The 17,021-nt window shown below is 49.6% G+C and overlaps 9 protein-coding genes across 9 annotated transcripts; 5 read left to right on the forward strand and 4 right to left on the reverse strand.

Moving 5' to 3' along the window:
- Positions 1–1,776: 1,776 nt before the first annotated feature.
- PtrM4_132900 (SEN2, tRNA splicing endonuclease) lies at positions 1,777–3,591 on the reverse strand (the record flags this gene model as incomplete). Its single annotated transcript, XM_066109101.1, has 2 exons — positions 1,777–3,227; positions 3,564–3,591. The coding sequence occupies 2 exons, from the start codon at positions 3,589–3,591 to the stop codon at positions 1,777–1,779; spliced, it is 1,479 nt and encodes a 492-aa protein (XP_065961093.1).
- A 698-nt stretch (positions 3,592–4,289) lies between these two features.
- Positions 4,290–5,678, forward strand: PtrM4_132910 (uncharacterized protein; the record flags this gene model as incomplete). Its single annotated transcript, XM_066109102.1, has 2 exons — positions 4,290–5,536; positions 5,654–5,678. 2 exons carry the CDS (start codon positions 4,290–4,292, stop codon positions 5,676–5,678), a joined length of 1,272 nt encoding a protein of 423 aa, XP_065961094.1.
- Positions 5,679–7,307: 1,629 nt separating this feature from the next.
- On the forward strand, positions 7,308–7,463 carry PtrM4_132920 (uncharacterized protein; the record flags this gene model as incomplete). Its single annotated transcript, XM_066109103.1, has 1 exon — positions 7,308–7,463. The coding sequence occupies one exon, from the start codon at positions 7,308–7,310 to the stop codon at positions 7,461–7,463; it is 156 nt and encodes a 51-aa protein (XP_065961095.1).
- Positions 7,464–7,694: 231 nt separating this feature from the next.
- Positions 7,695–8,714, forward strand: PtrM4_132930 (Pap-E4 domain containing protein; the record flags this gene model as incomplete). Its single annotated transcript, XM_001941291.1, has 1 exon — positions 7,695–8,714. One exon carries the CDS (start codon positions 7,695–7,697, stop codon positions 8,712–8,714), a length of 1,020 nt encoding a protein of 339 aa, XP_001941326.1.
- Positions 8,715–8,810: 96 nt separating this feature from the next.
- On the reverse strand, positions 8,811–10,372 carry PtrM4_132940 (ProP, Permease major facilitator superfamily; the record flags this gene model as incomplete). Its single annotated transcript, XM_001941292.1, has 3 exons — positions 8,811–9,778; positions 9,831–10,127; positions 10,177–10,372. The coding sequence occupies 3 exons, from the start codon at positions 10,370–10,372 to the stop codon at positions 8,811–8,813; spliced, it is 1,461 nt and encodes a 486-aa protein (XP_001941327.1).
- A 642-nt stretch (positions 10,373–11,014) lies between these two features.
- On the reverse strand, positions 11,015–11,745 carry PtrM4_132950 (uncharacterized protein; the record flags this gene model as incomplete). The annotated part of the gene is made up of 2 exons (XM_001941293.1): positions 11,015–11,576; positions 11,624–11,745. The coding sequence occupies 2 exons, from the start codon at positions 11,743–11,745 to the stop codon at positions 11,015–11,017; spliced, it is 684 nt and encodes a 227-aa protein (XP_001941328.1).
- Positions 11,746–13,291: 1,546 nt separating this feature from the next.
- Positions 13,292–14,280, forward strand: PtrM4_132960 (mitochondrial 54S ribosomal protein uL1m; the record flags this gene model as incomplete). Its single annotated transcript, XM_001941294.2, has 2 exons — positions 13,292–13,554; positions 13,614–14,280. The coding sequence occupies 2 exons, from the start codon at positions 13,292–13,294 to the stop codon at positions 14,278–14,280; spliced, it is 930 nt and encodes a 309-aa protein (XP_001941329.1).
- A 65-nt stretch (positions 14,281–14,345) lies between these two features.
- PtrM4_132970 (COG2 multi-domain protein) lies at positions 14,346–15,274 on the reverse strand (the record flags this gene model as incomplete). Its single annotated transcript, XM_066109104.1, has 3 exons — positions 14,346–14,591; positions 14,688–15,206; positions 15,260–15,274. 3 exons carry the CDS (start codon positions 15,272–15,274, stop codon positions 14,346–14,348), a joined length of 780 nt encoding a protein of 259 aa, XP_065961096.1.
- A 399-nt stretch (positions 15,275–15,673) lies between these two features.
- Positions 15,674–17,009, forward strand: PtrM4_132980 (NUDIX multi-domain protein; the record flags this gene model as incomplete). The annotated part of the gene is made up of 3 exons (XM_066109105.1): positions 15,674–15,770; positions 15,826–16,263; positions 16,321–17,009. The coding sequence occupies 3 exons, from the start codon at positions 15,674–15,676 to the stop codon at positions 17,007–17,009; spliced, it is 1,224 nt and encodes a 407-aa protein (XP_065961097.1).
- Positions 17,010–17,021: the final 12 nt, after the last annotated feature.

Genomic DNA, 17,021 nt, shown 5'->3' on the forward strand with positions numbered 1-17,021 from the left:
TTTGGCGATGAAGTTGATGAAGATGTTTGGGTGGTAGTTTTTAGAGGAGTTTTTAGAGAGTTGTTTGGTAGTGTTCAGAGGAGTTTGTGAAGCGGTTTGTGGACTTTGTGGTGAACTTTGTGAAAAGTTACGTGATATGAAGAGACTTGGGATGTACTCTCGGTAAGAGGGGATTTTTTTCTTATATACTCAGACAACCAAACTAATAACTAAGATAAACTATACTGAATTAGGTAGTGTTTGAGTTCGCTGTAGGAGTCATAGAGTCGTGCTGATCATACAAGTGTTGTCGTAAGCGGTGGGTATGGTTCTTAGTCAGGGTCTAGGTAACATATACCATAGGCTCGTTTCTCGTAGATCGTGTACATATTGTAGGGTCTGCTGGATACATGACCGTACAAAAGATCACTCTAGGGTGTGTGCGCACGATGAAGTACGTCTGGGATTGGTTGGTGTGTAGACTAACGGTGGTAGCGACCAGGAGCGCATACCCAGGTGGGCAGCTGGACCCCTACTATTACCTCATCACTACCATATAGTGTGGGAGTCATGCCTTTTAGTGTACACATTAAACAGTGCATACTATGGTTACGTTCCCAATATTTCATTAAAGTGGACCTCTTTGTGAAAGGTTCATGCCCACTATATGACGTGGGGACATAATACAATTTATCTAGAACGGACTGTAGTTCCGCAAGTTTCTTCCGTGGTACGCACCTTCCGAAATTTCACATATCTTCTCACCAAATATCTAAGGACAAGATTTTGTAGGGTGGTGCATCGGTGATCAAGATAAGCTCGCCATATCCTTCACCTTATGCGGTAGTCTTAGGCTATATCCTGTACATTTTCTGTACTGTGGATGGAGTTGGTTAACGTACTCCCACAAATACCGCATACCCTCTTACCCTAATTCTTATTTTGCCTGCCGACAAGTAGCCACAAAGCTAAGCCAGTTTCTAGCATGGTCGTTTGGATCTTTCCAAAGGTCATGTAGCCATAGATAACATCTCGGACGTCGCGATTCAAAACCCCGAAGAAGTCGCTTGTCTTAGGTGTGGGCGTGGGCGAGGACATCTCAGTGGTCCTGATGGTCGGTGAAGATTAAGTGCAAGCAGATTCGTGAGGCACTATGGCTGTAGTCGTCATGGTAATGTGTGCGTCGAGACCGACCGGCAGCTTGGGTAAAGCCTTGAATATTATCGTAATTTGAGTTATTTACGATCATACAATTCAGGTTATGACGGAGATGAAGGTGGTGTAATGCCGAGGTGCGTGGTGTAATATACAAGTCAGGGAATCCAACGGCGTTCTTAGAGATCTAAAAAACGTTATGTGGCTGTAATGCTTACTTATATTGTTGTTACAACGAAATTGCGCTGTGAAAATCTGCTGCTAAGCATCGACATGATTTACATATACAATCATGTGGTTGTAATGAGTACGTTGAGAGTTGAAGTCATCGTTATGTTGCATACGATGATCCAATAGATCATGATGTGTAAAGGCAGGACCCGACAAAGAGCTCGGTCCAACCTGCAGTGACCGCGCCTGTATCCACCTACAACTTCTAGTAAAGCGACAATCGCGATTCACTTTCACAGTCTGGAAACGGAAGTGTATGATCACGCAAAATCACTCTCAGAGTGTCGGCAACGTTCACTTCATGTAAGGCAATTATCGTGCAGCAAATGGCAGTTCATTCATCATATATTCATCTCTTCGTGCTTGTTTTCAAGTCTTTATGATTTGACAGTAGTTCCCGCTAGGTTGCACTCAATCTCTGTTTCGGCTTGGACTCCATCTCTTGAAGACGACCTCTCGAACCGTGTACTTTTTCAGCACACTACCGACGTCTATCTTGAAACCATCCATTTCCATGCACTTCGTGTCCCACGGTTCCGGTACTTCAACGTAGACGAGCATCAACGTTTTCATGACCTGAGTTTGCACTCGATTGACCCGGTGAAACCACCACCAATCCTTTTGCTCCTTATCCGCACCCCTCGGCTTTGTCGCGCCATCCGGTTGCTCATTCCAGTAAGGTGCTGAATAGGAAGGGATGATCATGATAGCAAATTCTGCGTGAGTAAAGGCAGGCCCGCGTATATAAAGCAAATAGTCGACAGCAAATTTGATACCAGGGCGTACGACCCAGCCTAGAGAGCGGAAATGGTGGAAGACAACATACTTCAGCAGGAAGGAATTGTCTGGTGTGATGGTGGGAATGCATGACATGGCAGGGTCGGGCCGCGTAGCACCTTTGGTCATGTTGTATGCAGTACGCAAACGAGTCAACGTTCCTTCCAGGTCAGTGGTCTCGCTCGGACTGGATGCATGAGCGCAGTACAGACGCAATAAGTACCAGGAAGGGTATGGCACCGAGGATTCCGTTGGCACCTCGTTACTGTCACTGACGACATTCAGTACACCCAGGACATAGGTAAGAAAGAAAGCCTCCTCTGGGGTGAGCTGTAGGTGCTCAACGTCTATGATATCGACTTCCATACCAGCGTCAGTATCATCCTCTCCCGGCTGTCCATCTGGAACGCGATCGACTATGGGAATCTTCGCCGCATCTTCAGACGGGACAGCACCATCAGGATCGGGGTTTACGTGTTCATCGATACGGGCATCGGGTGCAAGTTTGCCTTCTTGACGTAATTGCTCCTCGATGGCCTCGCGTTGAGCTTTGGCTCTTTCTAGCTTGAACTGCTTTCGCTCTTCTCGCCTAGATTGTGTGACCTCAGTGCTGGTCTTTGCCGCCTGCGCGCCTCGTCGTCGCTTCTCGGCGACCAGCCATTGCGGCTCACTTCGGCTGAGTGAGCCTTTGCCCCAGAAGCCCTGCTCCCACAAGGCTCGGATAGAAGCTGGGTCGGTGATATGAATCGACTGAGTTTCCGGAGAAAAGTAGGCTACATGAGAGACGCGGTGTGATTTGGGAGGCCACACTGACTGTGAAAGTAGAGCAATGGCGAGGCGTATGATAGAGATTGGATTGTGCGGAATGAAGGCGGGTAACGCATAGACGTCTAATGGAAGCGGTTTGGCATGTATCTCATGATAATTAGGCCGCTTTGGACGAGGTTTTCGTGGAGCGCCATTGGAAGGCTTCTCTTGGTTCTGCTGGGGTGCGTCGCCCGGGCGTGTCTCGCCTATCGCACTTGTTTGCTCAGGCTGGGCGGCATCAACCATTTGCGGCGATAGTAGCTCGATGTAAGCCGGGACTATGCCGAAGTTAGCGATTGTATGCGCACAGAGGTACTTCAAAAAGATGCAGCAAGTATGTGATCAGATACCGTTGTAGTCTATTGTAACGGAAACAGCATAGAGCACCAAACGCAATCAAGTGAATGCTTGCGCCGGCAATCGTATAAGTGAAAAATTGTCATCATAAAAAAATAAGTGCTCTCTCAAGGCGCGAAAACGTTGCATTACAACATTAGGGGCGCCGCAAATATCTACGATGGCCACCAATGGGATGCACGTTTTCACGCCTCAATGCGAATAAGAAATAAGTAGACTTACCCAGTCTTTCCGACGTCACGTAATGGCGTCGTCACCTGTGTCGGTGAGAGTTGTGAGCTTCATGGTGGTCGTGGTGAAGCTAAAGGCAGAGCTCGAAAAAGTTCAGAGATGACTGTTTGCCAAGACCTGCTTTGATTGGCGGAGGGGTTGGATGTGCAATAGCACCTTTCCCCTCCAGACTACGACGGCCTTCTCTGCACAAGTGCTCCTGCTGAGTTATCCTCCGTCGCGATTGCGAGAGAGTGCTGCCATAATGTCGCATTAGATAGTGCCTAGGCCTCAAGATGTGAAAGTTGCTATGACGTAATCGGTACTACTCGAGGAGATGATTGCAGAACGTATCTTCGTGACGCAAAGTAAGAGCAACAACTAGGCAGCATCTCTCTCTACTCATTCTATCTGCTCGATAGGCTATTCTAGATACATTCAGACAAGAATTAACCATGCTACCGGCGACGAGGTGGTCTTTGAGACTACCCCGGCCATGCACTCGACCCTTTACGAGAAGAGACACACTACCTTTAGGGCCTCGCATTTGCTTCCCGCGTTATACATTACACAAACAGCCGGCAGCTTACTCGACGAAGCCCCCTAACAACGATCATCGACCGAACAGTCACGATGAACCCCCCAAGGAATCCTCCAAAGTCGATGCCATCTCAAACGCCCTGTCCACCACGCCCGACTCAGAGAACAACCTTGTTACGCCTGTTCATATGCCCGAAGACCCAAATGCGGTTCTCAAACAGACACACCCCGCCATGCGTCTTCTCGACAACTCTTCTCTTGTAGTACAGCGACAATTGGAGATGATGAATGTCCTGATGGGCTTTGAGCAAGCGAATCGCTATGTCATCATGGATCCGCATGGCAATCATATAGGCTATCTGGCAGAGCAGGACCATGGATTAGGCAATGCCATGGCGAGGCAGATGTTCAAGACACATCGGAGCTTCACAACGCATGTATTTGATCGGGATGAGAAGGAAATACTCAGGTTTCACAGGCCCTTCAGCTGGATTAACTCACGGATACGGGTATATGATGCTGTAGGCCAGGACGGAAGCGCATATACCAGTTCGACGAGCTTGCAAGGCACGAGCGTGGCGAGTATTGCAAATCAGACAAGTGCGAACGTATCAACTTTGCCTTTGCAGGACATGCGCATCATCGGAGCAGCAGAGCAGGAGTGGGCCCCTCTACGGAGAAAGTACAACTTATTCCTCGCAAGAAGCTTAGAGGAGAGCGCTGCTGTAATCGGCACACCCCAAATCACGTCAGGTGATTTACCCATATCGACTTCCAAAGCCGTTGCCGTAGCAGAAGGCGACACACGAGAAGTTGGTATGCTTCAATTTGCCAGAGTTGATGAGCCATTCCTGAGTTGGGATTTCAGCTTGATGTCTGAAGATGGACGACTAGCAGGCTCCGTTAACCGTAATTTTGGCGGGTTCGCGCGCGAGATCTTCACAGATACAGGCGTGTATGCTCTTCGAATGGATGCCGCTGGGCTCGCAAACGAACCATCGCATTTAGTCTCAAAGACTGGAGAGCAAAGCAGACCATCGTTAGAAGGGTATCCAGGCATGACACTTGACCAACGAGCCGTCATGCTTGCGACAGCCGTCAGTATCGACTTTGACTATTTCAGTCGGCATAGCGGTTCGGGGGGCATGTGGTCCATGTGGATGCCCTGGTTCGGAGGTGGGGAGGCTGCTGGCGGCGCTGCTGGCGGTGGTGCCGCGGCTGGCGAGGCCACTGCGGCCGGTGCAGGAGTTGTAGGTGCAGCTGGTGAAAGCGGTATTGCGAGTGAAGTTGGTACTGCTGCGCGAGGCCTCGGAGTAGGAGAGGGTGCCGCCACTGGAGCAGCAACAATGGCAGGCTACGAGGCGATGCAAAGGTCAAGAGAAGCACGGCAACAAGAAGATGATGCTTCGCCTCAAGCAGCAGATCCCTATCAAGCGAACCCAGACCAGCAACTGGGTACGGGCCAAGTTGGTGAGGATGTGTGGGGTGAAAATCAAGATCCTGGGACAGGACCTCAAGGCTCGGATCAAGACTTTTGGGGTGGCCAAGGTGGCCAGGGAGGTGGCGATGGAGGCGGTGGTGACGGTGACGGCTTCAGCTGGGGAGATATCTTTGGAGAGTAGAGATGCCCTTTCGCATCATCACTTTTTTGTTGCACAAGCACACTGTCTCGTTAATTGGATGTAGCCGCGTGTGGCTGAAGCGGGGCTATCTAGGCAGCTATCCGCTTGCAAGCTTCGTTCCATTAATCACATCTAAACCTCTACTCTACTCAGCATTAGAATATTGTATACCCTCTTAATTGAGCACACAAGACATATCAATCTCTACAGTCAACCTACTACCACCCATCTTTGACTGATTCGACGCAGCGGTCTTGGCCGCATCCGCTCAGCCTCGCCGGACATACAAGCTTCTGCCCTCGCGCTTTATAACTTGTATTTAGAATCCGCCGAAAAGTAAAAGACGCAATGAATCTCAAATTCCACTCCGGCCTCTACAGTTATGCGCCCCTGGACACTACGAAACAACAAATACGTCTAGCGAAGCTTATTCAATCTCCACCTGCATCTGCTGCGCAATTCGAGCAGGGTACCATTCATTGCGAGTTTGAGACGTTCGATTTCGCTACAGCACCCATTTATATCGCGCTCTCATATACATGGGGTGACCCCTTGCATACTCGGATGATATATATCGACGGGAAACCTTTCATAGTGAGAACGAATCTGTTCGACTTTCTCAGCTCGTTCCGCTCGGATGACGCCAATTCTCACTATCTATGGATCGACCAGCTGTGCATCAATCAAGGAAGCACGACAGAAAGAAATCATCAGGTCCAGCTGATAGCGCAGATATATCGCTCTTGTGTGTTTGTCATTATGTGGCTGGGCTTGACGTCTGAGACAGCGGCTAGCGAGTTCTCCAAAAAGGCAGATAGTGAGAACACAATTACCTTGTTGCGGAACCCCTGTTTCACACGCTTGTGGGTTATACAGGAGATCGTGCTGTCTCCTGAACGACGTATCTTTTGTGGAAACTTGTGGGTGGATTCTCTACGTCTTATTCAAGCTGCAGTGCGGTTTGATGTCTATGGAATTACATTTTGGTCTTGGTGGAGATACGTTGTGGCACCCAAAATCAATATCAGTTCATTGAAAAGACTATCACAAAGACTGCTGGACTTTACTTCAAAAAGTTGCGAGGATCCTCGAGACAAGCTATACGGCCTGCTAGGTCTTCTTGAAGAGGAGGATCGTCCTGATGTTGACTACGAGAAGTCGGTAGAAGAAGTTTTTCTGGACACAGTCAGACTGTTCTGCTCTATCTGGTTTCCTGAAGACGGCGTTTATCTCCTTGAGAGTTTTTATACTGTGGTGTAGTAGCTTGTCACGTGTTCGGCGTTAGGTAATCGGCGCTAGGGTTGAGTATTTTAGGACGACTCCGCGTAGAGGAGCTCGACATCATCTTATCGTACACTATTCTTAATACTACCGTTTTCACTCTGATACCTTGTTGTTCTCTCCTCTCTACCGATTGCGGGTCGGCAGCCTCTCTTCTGACTATTGAGACTATCCCTCTACCACAATACTAAGTCTTACATGGTCACCAAGGAACTTGGAGAAAATATGGGCTTCTCTGCGACACAAGTTCAACGGCTGCAGCTTTTCCTTAAAGATGTGCGTGTTAGCCATTGGCGGCACTCTCTGAGAGAATCGAGGGAATCAAACGGCCCTTTGCCAGTGCCGAAGATGGGATTCGAGAAGGCAGACCCAAGTGGAAAATATCAGGATCGGTGGTGGTATGAGTATGGAGGTAGACGGCACTACCGCGATGGCGATTACATCCCCTCTGCCAACTCCTTTGAAGATCTACTGGAAATGATCGCCATGACACTCTATGGTTGATCTCTAGAAGGCCCGCTAGGGCTAGATCTAGTCTGATACCCCGCTTTCGACCGCGTCCACGTCGTTTTCCCGAGACATTATCCCACGCCAACATTCCCGAATCCCCATCTTTCGGTCAGAATTCTCCCGTAAACCTTTTGCCTACAACAACCGATAAGATCCTGCAACTGGAATATCCTTCATTATGACTACGGCACTCAAGCGTCTCACTGTACGCACCATATGGCCACCATGAAGCTCAGCACACTGGTATCTCTATGCCTAGCACTCCAAACACACGCGACAGCAATCCCTCCCACAAAAAACCAAGGCTCCTTCAACTGGCACACAAAAAAATCTCTCCTAGCCTTCGGCGACAGCTACACCTACATCCAAGGGACCCACGGCCACCAGAACTACTCCTTCATCAACGACAACCTAAACCTCGCCTTCACCCCCGCCCAACTCTTCGCCAACCGCATCGTCCAAGATTTCACCGGCACAGCAGAAGATGGCCCGAACTGGGTTGAATACCTTACCAACTGCGGCGTCCAACCTGGCCTCCACGACCCGCAAGACTGCGCTATCCAACTCTGGGATTTCGCATACGCAGGCGCGGATGTGGTGGAAGAAGCGGGTGTGACGCCACTGCATCACAACCACACTGTGTCATTTGAACGCCAGGTAGAGCAGTTTGTGCGATATGGTAATCCTGCGCTGGAATTGATTCAGCTGAGTAAGGAAGATGCACTGGTGGCTGTATGGATTGGAATCAACGATATTAATGATCTTGTTGGCACGCAGAGTAGAAACGCTAGTTTCGCGCCTCTGTACGAAAAGGTTCAAAAGGATATTTTCAAGAACGTTGAAAGGGTCTATGAATTGGGATATCGGAACTTTCTATTCATGAACCTCCCGCCTCTGGACCGCGGACCGGGTACGCCAAGCGTGAATGCCTCGCTTGTGGAGGTGTTCAATAGGATTCATGTGGAGCATACAGATGCGTTTCGAGAAGAACATTGCGAGGCGACGGTGTTGCAGTTTGATGTTAATGGCGTGTTGAATCGTGTGTTGGGTGAGTACCAGGACTATGGGTTTAGTAATGTCACCGACTTTTGCCCGGGGTACAATCAACCAGATATCCTATCCCACCCGGAGAAGTATGTATGTACGGATTTGGATACGTATTTTTGGTTTAACTCGGGGCATTTGACGAGTCGGACACACGAGATTATGACGGAGGTGTTGAGGGAGTGGTTGGGAGGCCAGTGAGGGATGTTTGGGGTTAGACTAGAGAGTTACATGATATTGTATCAATAGACATAATGGGGACTTTTATATCAAGTACGTGTATTGCAATACTCATATCTACAATGCCCAGACCCTCTGATCACCTCTACTATCACTCCTCTCCAACCGATTCATCCTCCCGTACCAAAGCCTCAGTCCCGTCGCGATACCCGCAACAAGAAAACTACAAGCCGCACAAACAAAGTTCCCCGTAGAATACCCCTCGCCCTTCTCGTTACTCTTCCAAATCCACTGTGCGATAATCTGCCCTATACCCGCGCAAGAATTGTGCAACGCAATTGCAAGCGGCAGAGTAAGGAAGCTGGGCGAATTGCAAGTGACCCAATTCGTCATGGAAGGTGCAGCTGGAAACGCACCAGCAGCAGCCATGCATAAGCAACCATAGCGTTGCACATACGCATCTGCCGGCAAAAGACCCGCTGTAAGCCAACCTGTACCGCCGATAAGTGATGCAACTGTGATGTGCCACCCGCGAGCATTAAAGTGATCCGCAGAGTAGGAAATCGTAATCGCAACGAAGAAACCCACAACCCACGGCGGTACAGTAAGCAACTGCGCCTGAATAGAAGTATAACCCAACCCCGTAACAATCGTCGGAGTAAAAAACGTAAAAGAACCCTGAGGCACCACATCCGCGATATACGCAATATAATGCAACAGCATACGTGGACTAAAACACGTGTCCAGAATCTCTTTTCGCGAAGCGTGTTCTTGGTTATATCCTCCACCGCGCTCGGCAAGGCGATCAATGGCGAACTTCTTCTCCGCGGCACTAAGCCATTTGGCGCGTGTGGGGTAGTCAGGAAGGAAGAATATGAGGAGGAAGGCGGAGAGGAGTGTGATGATTCCTTCGATGATGAAGAGCCAGCGGAAGCCTTGGAGACCGGCGGCGCCGTTGATGTGGCCGACGCCAAAGGCGATGGCGCCTCCGAAGGCGCCGGCGAGGTTGCAGAAGGCGATTACGAGGGCGATGCGGACGGCGCGCTCGTTGTAGCGATACCAGATGGTTATGAAGTATACGATGCCTGGTGTGGGGTTAGATCGTATAGCTACACTGTAGAAATGACTCCGACTTACCAGGAAAGAATCCCGCTTCAAACACCCCGATGAGAAATCTCAAAACGATAATCGTGGCGCTGTTCTTCACACCTGCAAATCCGATGGTCAAAGCTCCCCATGCAAATAAGAGGATACCAAGCCATAACGATGGCCGAATATAATGCTTCATAACGTAGTTGCTGGGGACCTCGAATACAGCGTAAGCGACAGAGAAGAGTGTGACTGTCAGTGCGTAACCACGAGGTGTCAAGCCAGTGTTGCTGAGCATATCATCGCCAGTTTCTTCGTTGAGTACTCGGGCATTTCCAATGTTGCCTAAAAAGAATTAGTGTGGGCTACTTTGTGGGGATTTGAGGCTACGTACCTCTGTCAAGGAAGTTGAGAAGATACACCCAACAACACAGTGGCAATACTCGTAGGTCGAGACGTCGGTTGAGCTTCTTGTTGTAAGTTTCGTCATTGATATCGATCTCGCCATGCTCTTGTAATGTTTCGTCTTGTTCCTTGATTGCGTTAATGTCAACATCTTCCAGGTGATCTCTTTCTGCTGCCTTTTTCATCTTGACGAGCTGGTGTGTTGTATGTCAATACGTTATCACGGTAGGAAACCAAGACAAAGTGGTTTTCGAAATCCCAGAGTTTTACAGGCTATACAGTTGAGATATTCTTTTCCAAATACAATCCATGAAGGCCCTCCGTCATGTCTGTCTCGGATAAACCAACGGTTTTACCCCAGATATGCAGGATGTGCGGGGTAAAGCCCACACCTTCATGCTGTATACCCCCCATCACGGAGATGATTTACCGTCGTTCGCTTGAGAGACAATTGGTATCGGCTTTTTCGCCGATGTTTGTCGAAGGTTGTCACGGAGGCAGATTGATTACCGAGAGAGCCAAATCAGTGGTTACGTCATGTAAGCAACTTGAACATGCGACCAGGGTTGGACATTAGACCAAAGTCTTTTTGCATATGCATTAACAGTATAAAGATGTGATCGTGCTATGAATCATTTGATGATATTTCTACCCTCAAGGGTGACCCGAATGCAGGAGTATGTCATCTCTTATGTGATGAAGCATGTTACCTGTAAGCCGGCATATTAAGCACTCATATTCTTCAGCAGAAATATGCTAACAGATTTATTGTCTCAACAGAACAACACCCAATATGCAAGTGTCATAAACCCCATCCACTCAGCCCATCACTCTATAACAAACATGCCATAGATATACAAATCGTCCCTTGTCCTCCACTTTCCCCCCAGCCACAACTCATCCCCAACCCACTCATACACACCCAACTTCTTCATATCCGTCTTCGCCATAACCCGCTGACTAGCTGGATTCTCACCATTAACAATTGCCCTCACAAACACTTTCTCATACAAGTCCCAGAACTTCCTTCTGTTTCCACAAGCCTCCAGTACTGCATTCACAGCTTCCGTTGCATAACCCTTGCCCCAGGCTGCGGGAAGAAACTGGTACGCAAGTATCATGTTTAGGCAATCTGGCGAAAAAGTTGAAGCCGGGAATAAGTGGTCGGGCAGAGCGAGGTCGTGGGGACCTACGGAGTGGAGGGCTACGAGGCCAATGAAACGTGTTGGCGAATTTTCTTTGCATGTTGAGTCGCCATTGGAAGGAAGTAGCTCATGTATCATATAGGCGATTCTGTAAGATTTCTCTTCTCCCGTCTTTGCGGTGTTTGGCAAGATATTCTTGAGTACTTTTTCCGTGTCTTCGATGGTTTTCGCGCGACCAGAGATGCTGTAGAAAGTAAGCCAGGTACGTGTTATTATTCAGGTATGAATCACCTCCACCACGAAGCTTTCTCATCACTGCGCAATGCGTGGATCCATTCAAGTTCATTGCTTCTTCTCTCTGCTGTCGTGAGAAGCGTTAGCCGCAGCCGTGGTGTCAGAATCGTCGCATCCATGATAGCTCTTGAGTCTTCTGAGAAGGCTTCATGTTTAAATCAAAAGAAGTGTAGTATTTATATCTAATGCTATGTCGACGCTCAAGGCAGCCATATGTCGGAGTAGGGTGCACAAAGTACCCAATCGGCGTTCACCAACCTCGGTAAGCGCTAGAAGCGGCATGGTATGGGATTTGACCTTCCACATTGGGCCTGGTAATTCCGAACATGTCGGCGTAAAAGGCGTGCATCGACGGGGCCTTGCAAAGGGATTCAGAATCTTTGTGGTTTCCTTATGAACCGAACTTTTGATGACAGGTTATCATAGACAGGCTTCTTCCTCGGGGCAGAGTTCCAGCCCAACCACGTATATATATGTTTTCCGGTTATCATCTCTTGCTGCCGAACACCTAGGGGGAAATTCCGAGTTCTGTAGTGCCGCAACGCTGTCAGGTCAATTTGAAGAGAGCTGACCTCATGTGAAAGGCGTCCGATCTCAATGGCAGCTTCATATGCTTGTTCCCCTATGTGAGATAGATGGGACTTAGGTGAGTTAAGCAAGCCGAGCGATTGCGCTCGTAGACTTGACTGCAACTGTAGCATCAATATCATACAGAGACGTATTGCTGTAGAAAGAGGCTCCACGGTCCATAACGGACCATGTACGTAGTGAAAGCCCACCACTTTACGCATTCTCGCTGCGACCTCTAGAAGAGATCCCCTGCGCCACATGGCTGCTTCTGTGACTTGAAGATCCCGATGGTCTTCCTGCCCGCTATCCAGTCCGTAATCGGCTCTTTCCACCAAACTTTGAAAATAGGAAGGATTGTGTGGGAGCATGCTGTGGTTTAGTCGTACACGAGCAAACCCAGAGATTTGAGAATTTATCTCTCGATCTAAAGATCGCCATTTTTGGCGAGCGTCTTCCAGTCGTGATTGTATGTGTAGGGGGGCTGTCACAAGGAGGGCATTCAGCGCCATGGCATCGGTGACATAAACTTGGAATGGATACAGACACCGTGCAACTGTTGAAATGGCGCAGTAATGAAGGTGCATAAATCTGTCAACCTCGCGGTTCGAAATTGACATGCGCGCTTCGATTGCGTGCAGATTAGATTCAGCCGATTCCAAAGTGGCAGCGAGCGGCCTCTCCCCCCACATACGAAGTTCCTCTGCATACCAGAGCTGTCCATTCCAGCTGTCCCATGTCCACTCAGGGAAACTTTTGGTCACAAAGACTCGCGCTGTGAGTGGCTTTTTAGGCTCAGGCGGTGGTGGCTCTTTTGGAGATAGCAGTGTTATCCTTTGAGAAGTAGTGTCCGGTGCCGTCCTGGTTGCAACAGCTCTTTTGCCGAGCTTGTGAGTAATCTGATATATTCGGGGGCGCATATCGATGGCAATCCTGGCATGTGCGTTTGTACAGACTGGTAGAGATGGCATGGCAACCTTGGAAGGCACAAGGTAGTTGAAGGTAAGTAACTTAGCGTCTTTTGGGTCTTGGCATTCCCGAATCTCCGACCGAACTTTTGGCAACACAGCAACGGCCCACCATCTGCACACAGTCGCAATGGCGCACCCACGGCCGTTAATATATCCTTTGCGCGGCCTCGCTATTTCACCAATAGCTCCCATAAGCAGATGCACTAGCCCGTTAATCGCTGCCTCGAGAGCAGAAGTTCCGCGCATCGTCTCAATACCACATCAGTCGATACGATATGCAACCACCTTTAAGAACAATAAGGCGAGCAAGAGGGCTAAGAAGACGTCGCCAACATTCCAACAACCTGACCTGGGCAAATTGGACAAATTCTCGCTAGTGGATGCGATGCGGTACGTCTTCTGTGTGTCCATATAGGCATTGTCAAACAGAGGGACTAATAGTGGGACAGGTATATTCGCGCCTTCGAAGTAGGCCGCAACCCGTCGTCATCAAAGTACGAAATGGCCGTCCGTCTGCGCACACTTAGGAACGGCCCCGCAATAAGAAACCGCTTACGACTCCCGCATCCTGTCAAGACGGACCTAAGAATTGCTGTCATAGCAGCGCCAGACTCGAAAGCTGCTGCTGATGCCCGGGCCTCTGGCGCTGTCCTGATAGGCGAAGAAGACATCTTTGCCCAAATCAAGGCGGACAAAGTGGCTTTCGATAGGTTAATTTGCACCATCGAGAGCTTCCCGAAGTTGACCAAGGCGAACTTGGGTCGGATACTAGGGCCCAAGGGCCTAATGCCGAGCGCGAAGGCGGGGACCGTAGTTACGCAGACAGCCGTGGGTTCGATTGTGCGTAACATGGTAAGCGGAGCAGAGTACAGGGAAAAACTGGGTGTAATTCGCATGGCAGTCGGACAGCTGGGCTTCACACCGGAACAGATGATGGAAAATATTGTGGCTTTCACGAGTGCAATAAAGAAGGATATCTCGCAGCTCCAAGGGCGCATCAGCAAGGAGGTGCATGAAGTGGTTCTCAGCTCGACAAATTCGCCAGGCTTCACCCTAAATGGAGACTTCAAGGGCCCCAATTCTATATCACCCAAGGAATTGGAAGGGCCTATATAGCTGTAGCTTGTGGCATGTATGAATAATGTACCATACCCAAGGCCGTCGCAATGCTGACTCGACGTCTATCCTGTGGATGAGTTGAGTGTCTTGAGAAGCTTGACCGCCTCTGCTGACTCCTCCATGTCGGTATAAATCTTCATAACCTTGATGACGCGACCAGACCCAGACGACCCTGCACTCTTCGCCTGCTGTAATGCAGTACTTAGATCCATCAGCAATGTGCTACGCGCCTTTGCTATCCTTGGTGCCTGCGCCGTAACAAACGGATGTTCACTCAACTCCTTTTCCAGCCCCAATACTAAGCGATACTGCAGGACATTTCGTCTTAACTTTGGAATAGATACCCCGTAGCCCTCTTCTTCTTCGTCTTCGTCCTCGTCTTCATCCTCGTCGCTATCCGAGACGTCTTCCCTAAGGATAATAGTCTCATGTCCAGCCGTTTCGATCATGAGCTCTGCCTCGAGTTCCTTGAGCCTAGCATCATAATCCACCAGCCTTCTCCCTACCTCGATCTTCCTCCTCACATCCCTTCTCTCGTCCAATAGTTCCTTGACCTCTTCTTCCCTCGACCCCACCACCTCCATCAGCCCGTCGACTTCCTTCCTGAATCCCAGCAGGCCCACCCTCACCTCCTCTACTTTTTCCTCGCCTCCATGCAGGCTGTTTCCCAGGTTGAGGAAGTCCTGGTAATTGCTGTTGACAAGATCCAACAGCTCCTTGGAAAGCAGTTGCGACCGCGAGCGCAGTTCGGCGCGCAAATCTTCCAGAGTTTGGTGGCGGTTTCGCAGGGTAGAAAGATATTCCGAAGGCGAAAAGTCGGGGACGAGGAAATCAGAGCGGCGAAGCGGGGTCGCAAAGGGGAGTGTGGACAAGTTGTCTTCGTCGTCTTCGTCGCTGGATGCCGAGCGCGAGTCGTCGCCAAGCTATTTACTGCCATGTCAGTCCCTTGTCGCCGCCAGCATGGGTATACACGTACCTGAAAACCGCTCATGATTGGTGTCTTGTTTCCATGGAGCTTACGGTCACGGACTGTGCTATGTGTACACAGGGTTGACACACGGTCCAAATAAACGTCTAATCGATAAGCACCTGCTTCGGAACCTGTCTTACCGAGGCCTCGGAACTTGACACGCCAAAATCGATGGCGATGGTTTGTAATGCCGCGTTGTCTAGCGTGGACCCCCCGCGACTACGTGGGGCAAATGCGAGTTAAAGGTTGCATATGTCAATCCACTCATATTCGCCTCCTTTGACGTTTTGAAAGCTGTCTCTGCTCAATCTACCCTGAAGTTTGATCAATTGCATACAAACTTTTGTTTCTGTTACACTTTTATCTACCAAGTATCTAGAAGACGTCATTACATCTTTATCCTAGTATCTTCTCCGTACAATGCCACCGCAACCTGAGCTTCCTGAGCCAGCGCATCCAGACGTCGATTCGATGCTGAGCCGTAGGTTTGGAAAGGAAGTCGCGAACTACTTCTCCGGTATGTAATTGAATCATACTTCAATGTCATTCTGCTCACTAACAATGATATATAGGCTCACCGCTAAACCGCGTGGGCTTCCTACGTCCCGACCACCAATTCCTTTCCTCTGCGCTCCACCACCAAAGCACTACCTTTCTTCTCTTCAACAAACTTGAGCCTCTTCTCAAATCCAGCACTGAACTCGCGCGCTGCTCTTTCTCAGACGTTAAACCCATCATTGGCGATAACCCGTTTGAGAAATCGGAAGACGATGTTATTGCGCAGTACAACTCGAGTCTCTACATCCCACAGATAATATTCCTCGGGCTTGACGAGAAGAAAGAAGGCTTCGTATACAAGGAGCACTACAAAGGCCAGCCATGGTTCGCCGTCGACGTCACACCGCAGGACAGTGTAAAAGACGAGGCGGAGAAGTTGTTAGAGAAAGTAAAGAGCGAGGGCTTAGAATTCAGTAAAGGGAGAATGCATATGAGTCTCCCAGCTCAAGAAGGTAACGATGCCCAATTCTCTTATACAGCGAAAAACAGTCAACTAACACCAACCCCAGCGGCCATTTACGCAGAAGCCCGCCACCTCCTCGACTGGAATGCCCGAAACCCCTACTGCGCTTCCTGCGGCTACAAAACGCTCTCCGTTAACGCCGGTTTTAAGCGTACATGCCCTCCGAAAGACATTGCGTCCGAAGTCAACCAGGGTGAACGCCCGCCTTGCGCTACCAGAACCGGAATCTCAAACCTCTGCTTCCCCCGTACAGACCCCACCGTCATCATGGCTGTAGTGTCTGCCGATGGAAAGAGAATTTTGCTAGGACGGCAAAAGAGATGGCCGCAGTACTGGTACTCTACGCTCGCTGGGTTCCTTGAACCGGCAGAGAGCGTGGAGGAGGCGGTGCGTCGCGAAGTTTGGGAAGAGTCTGGTATCCATCTCGGAAGAGTGGTTATTCATTCTACGCAGCCGTGGCCGTATCCCGCCAATTTGATGATTGGCGCTGTGGGCCAGGCGATTCCCGAGGGAGAGACGATTCATTTAGGACATGATGCTGAGCTTGAGGATGCCAAGTGGTTTACGGCGGAGGAAGTGAGGGAAGCGTTGAGGGTAGGTACTAGTGGATTGGGCGAGGAGGCCGGGTCTGAATACAAGGAAGGTGGATTGAGGTTGCCACCCAAGACAGCTATTGCGAATCAGCTTATGACAGCTGTGGTAAATGGGTTTGCAAGTGGGAGTCCCATGATCTAGAGTAGGGCTTTA

The sequence above is a fragment of the Pyrenophora tritici-repentis genome, chromosome 7 (assembly GCF_003171515.1).
Source record: "Pyrenophora tritici-repentis strain M4 chromosome 7, whole genome shotgun sequence".
Lineage (NCBI taxonomy): Eukaryota > Fungi > Ascomycota > Dothideomycetes > Pleosporales > Pleosporaceae > Pyrenophora > Pyrenophora tritici-repentis.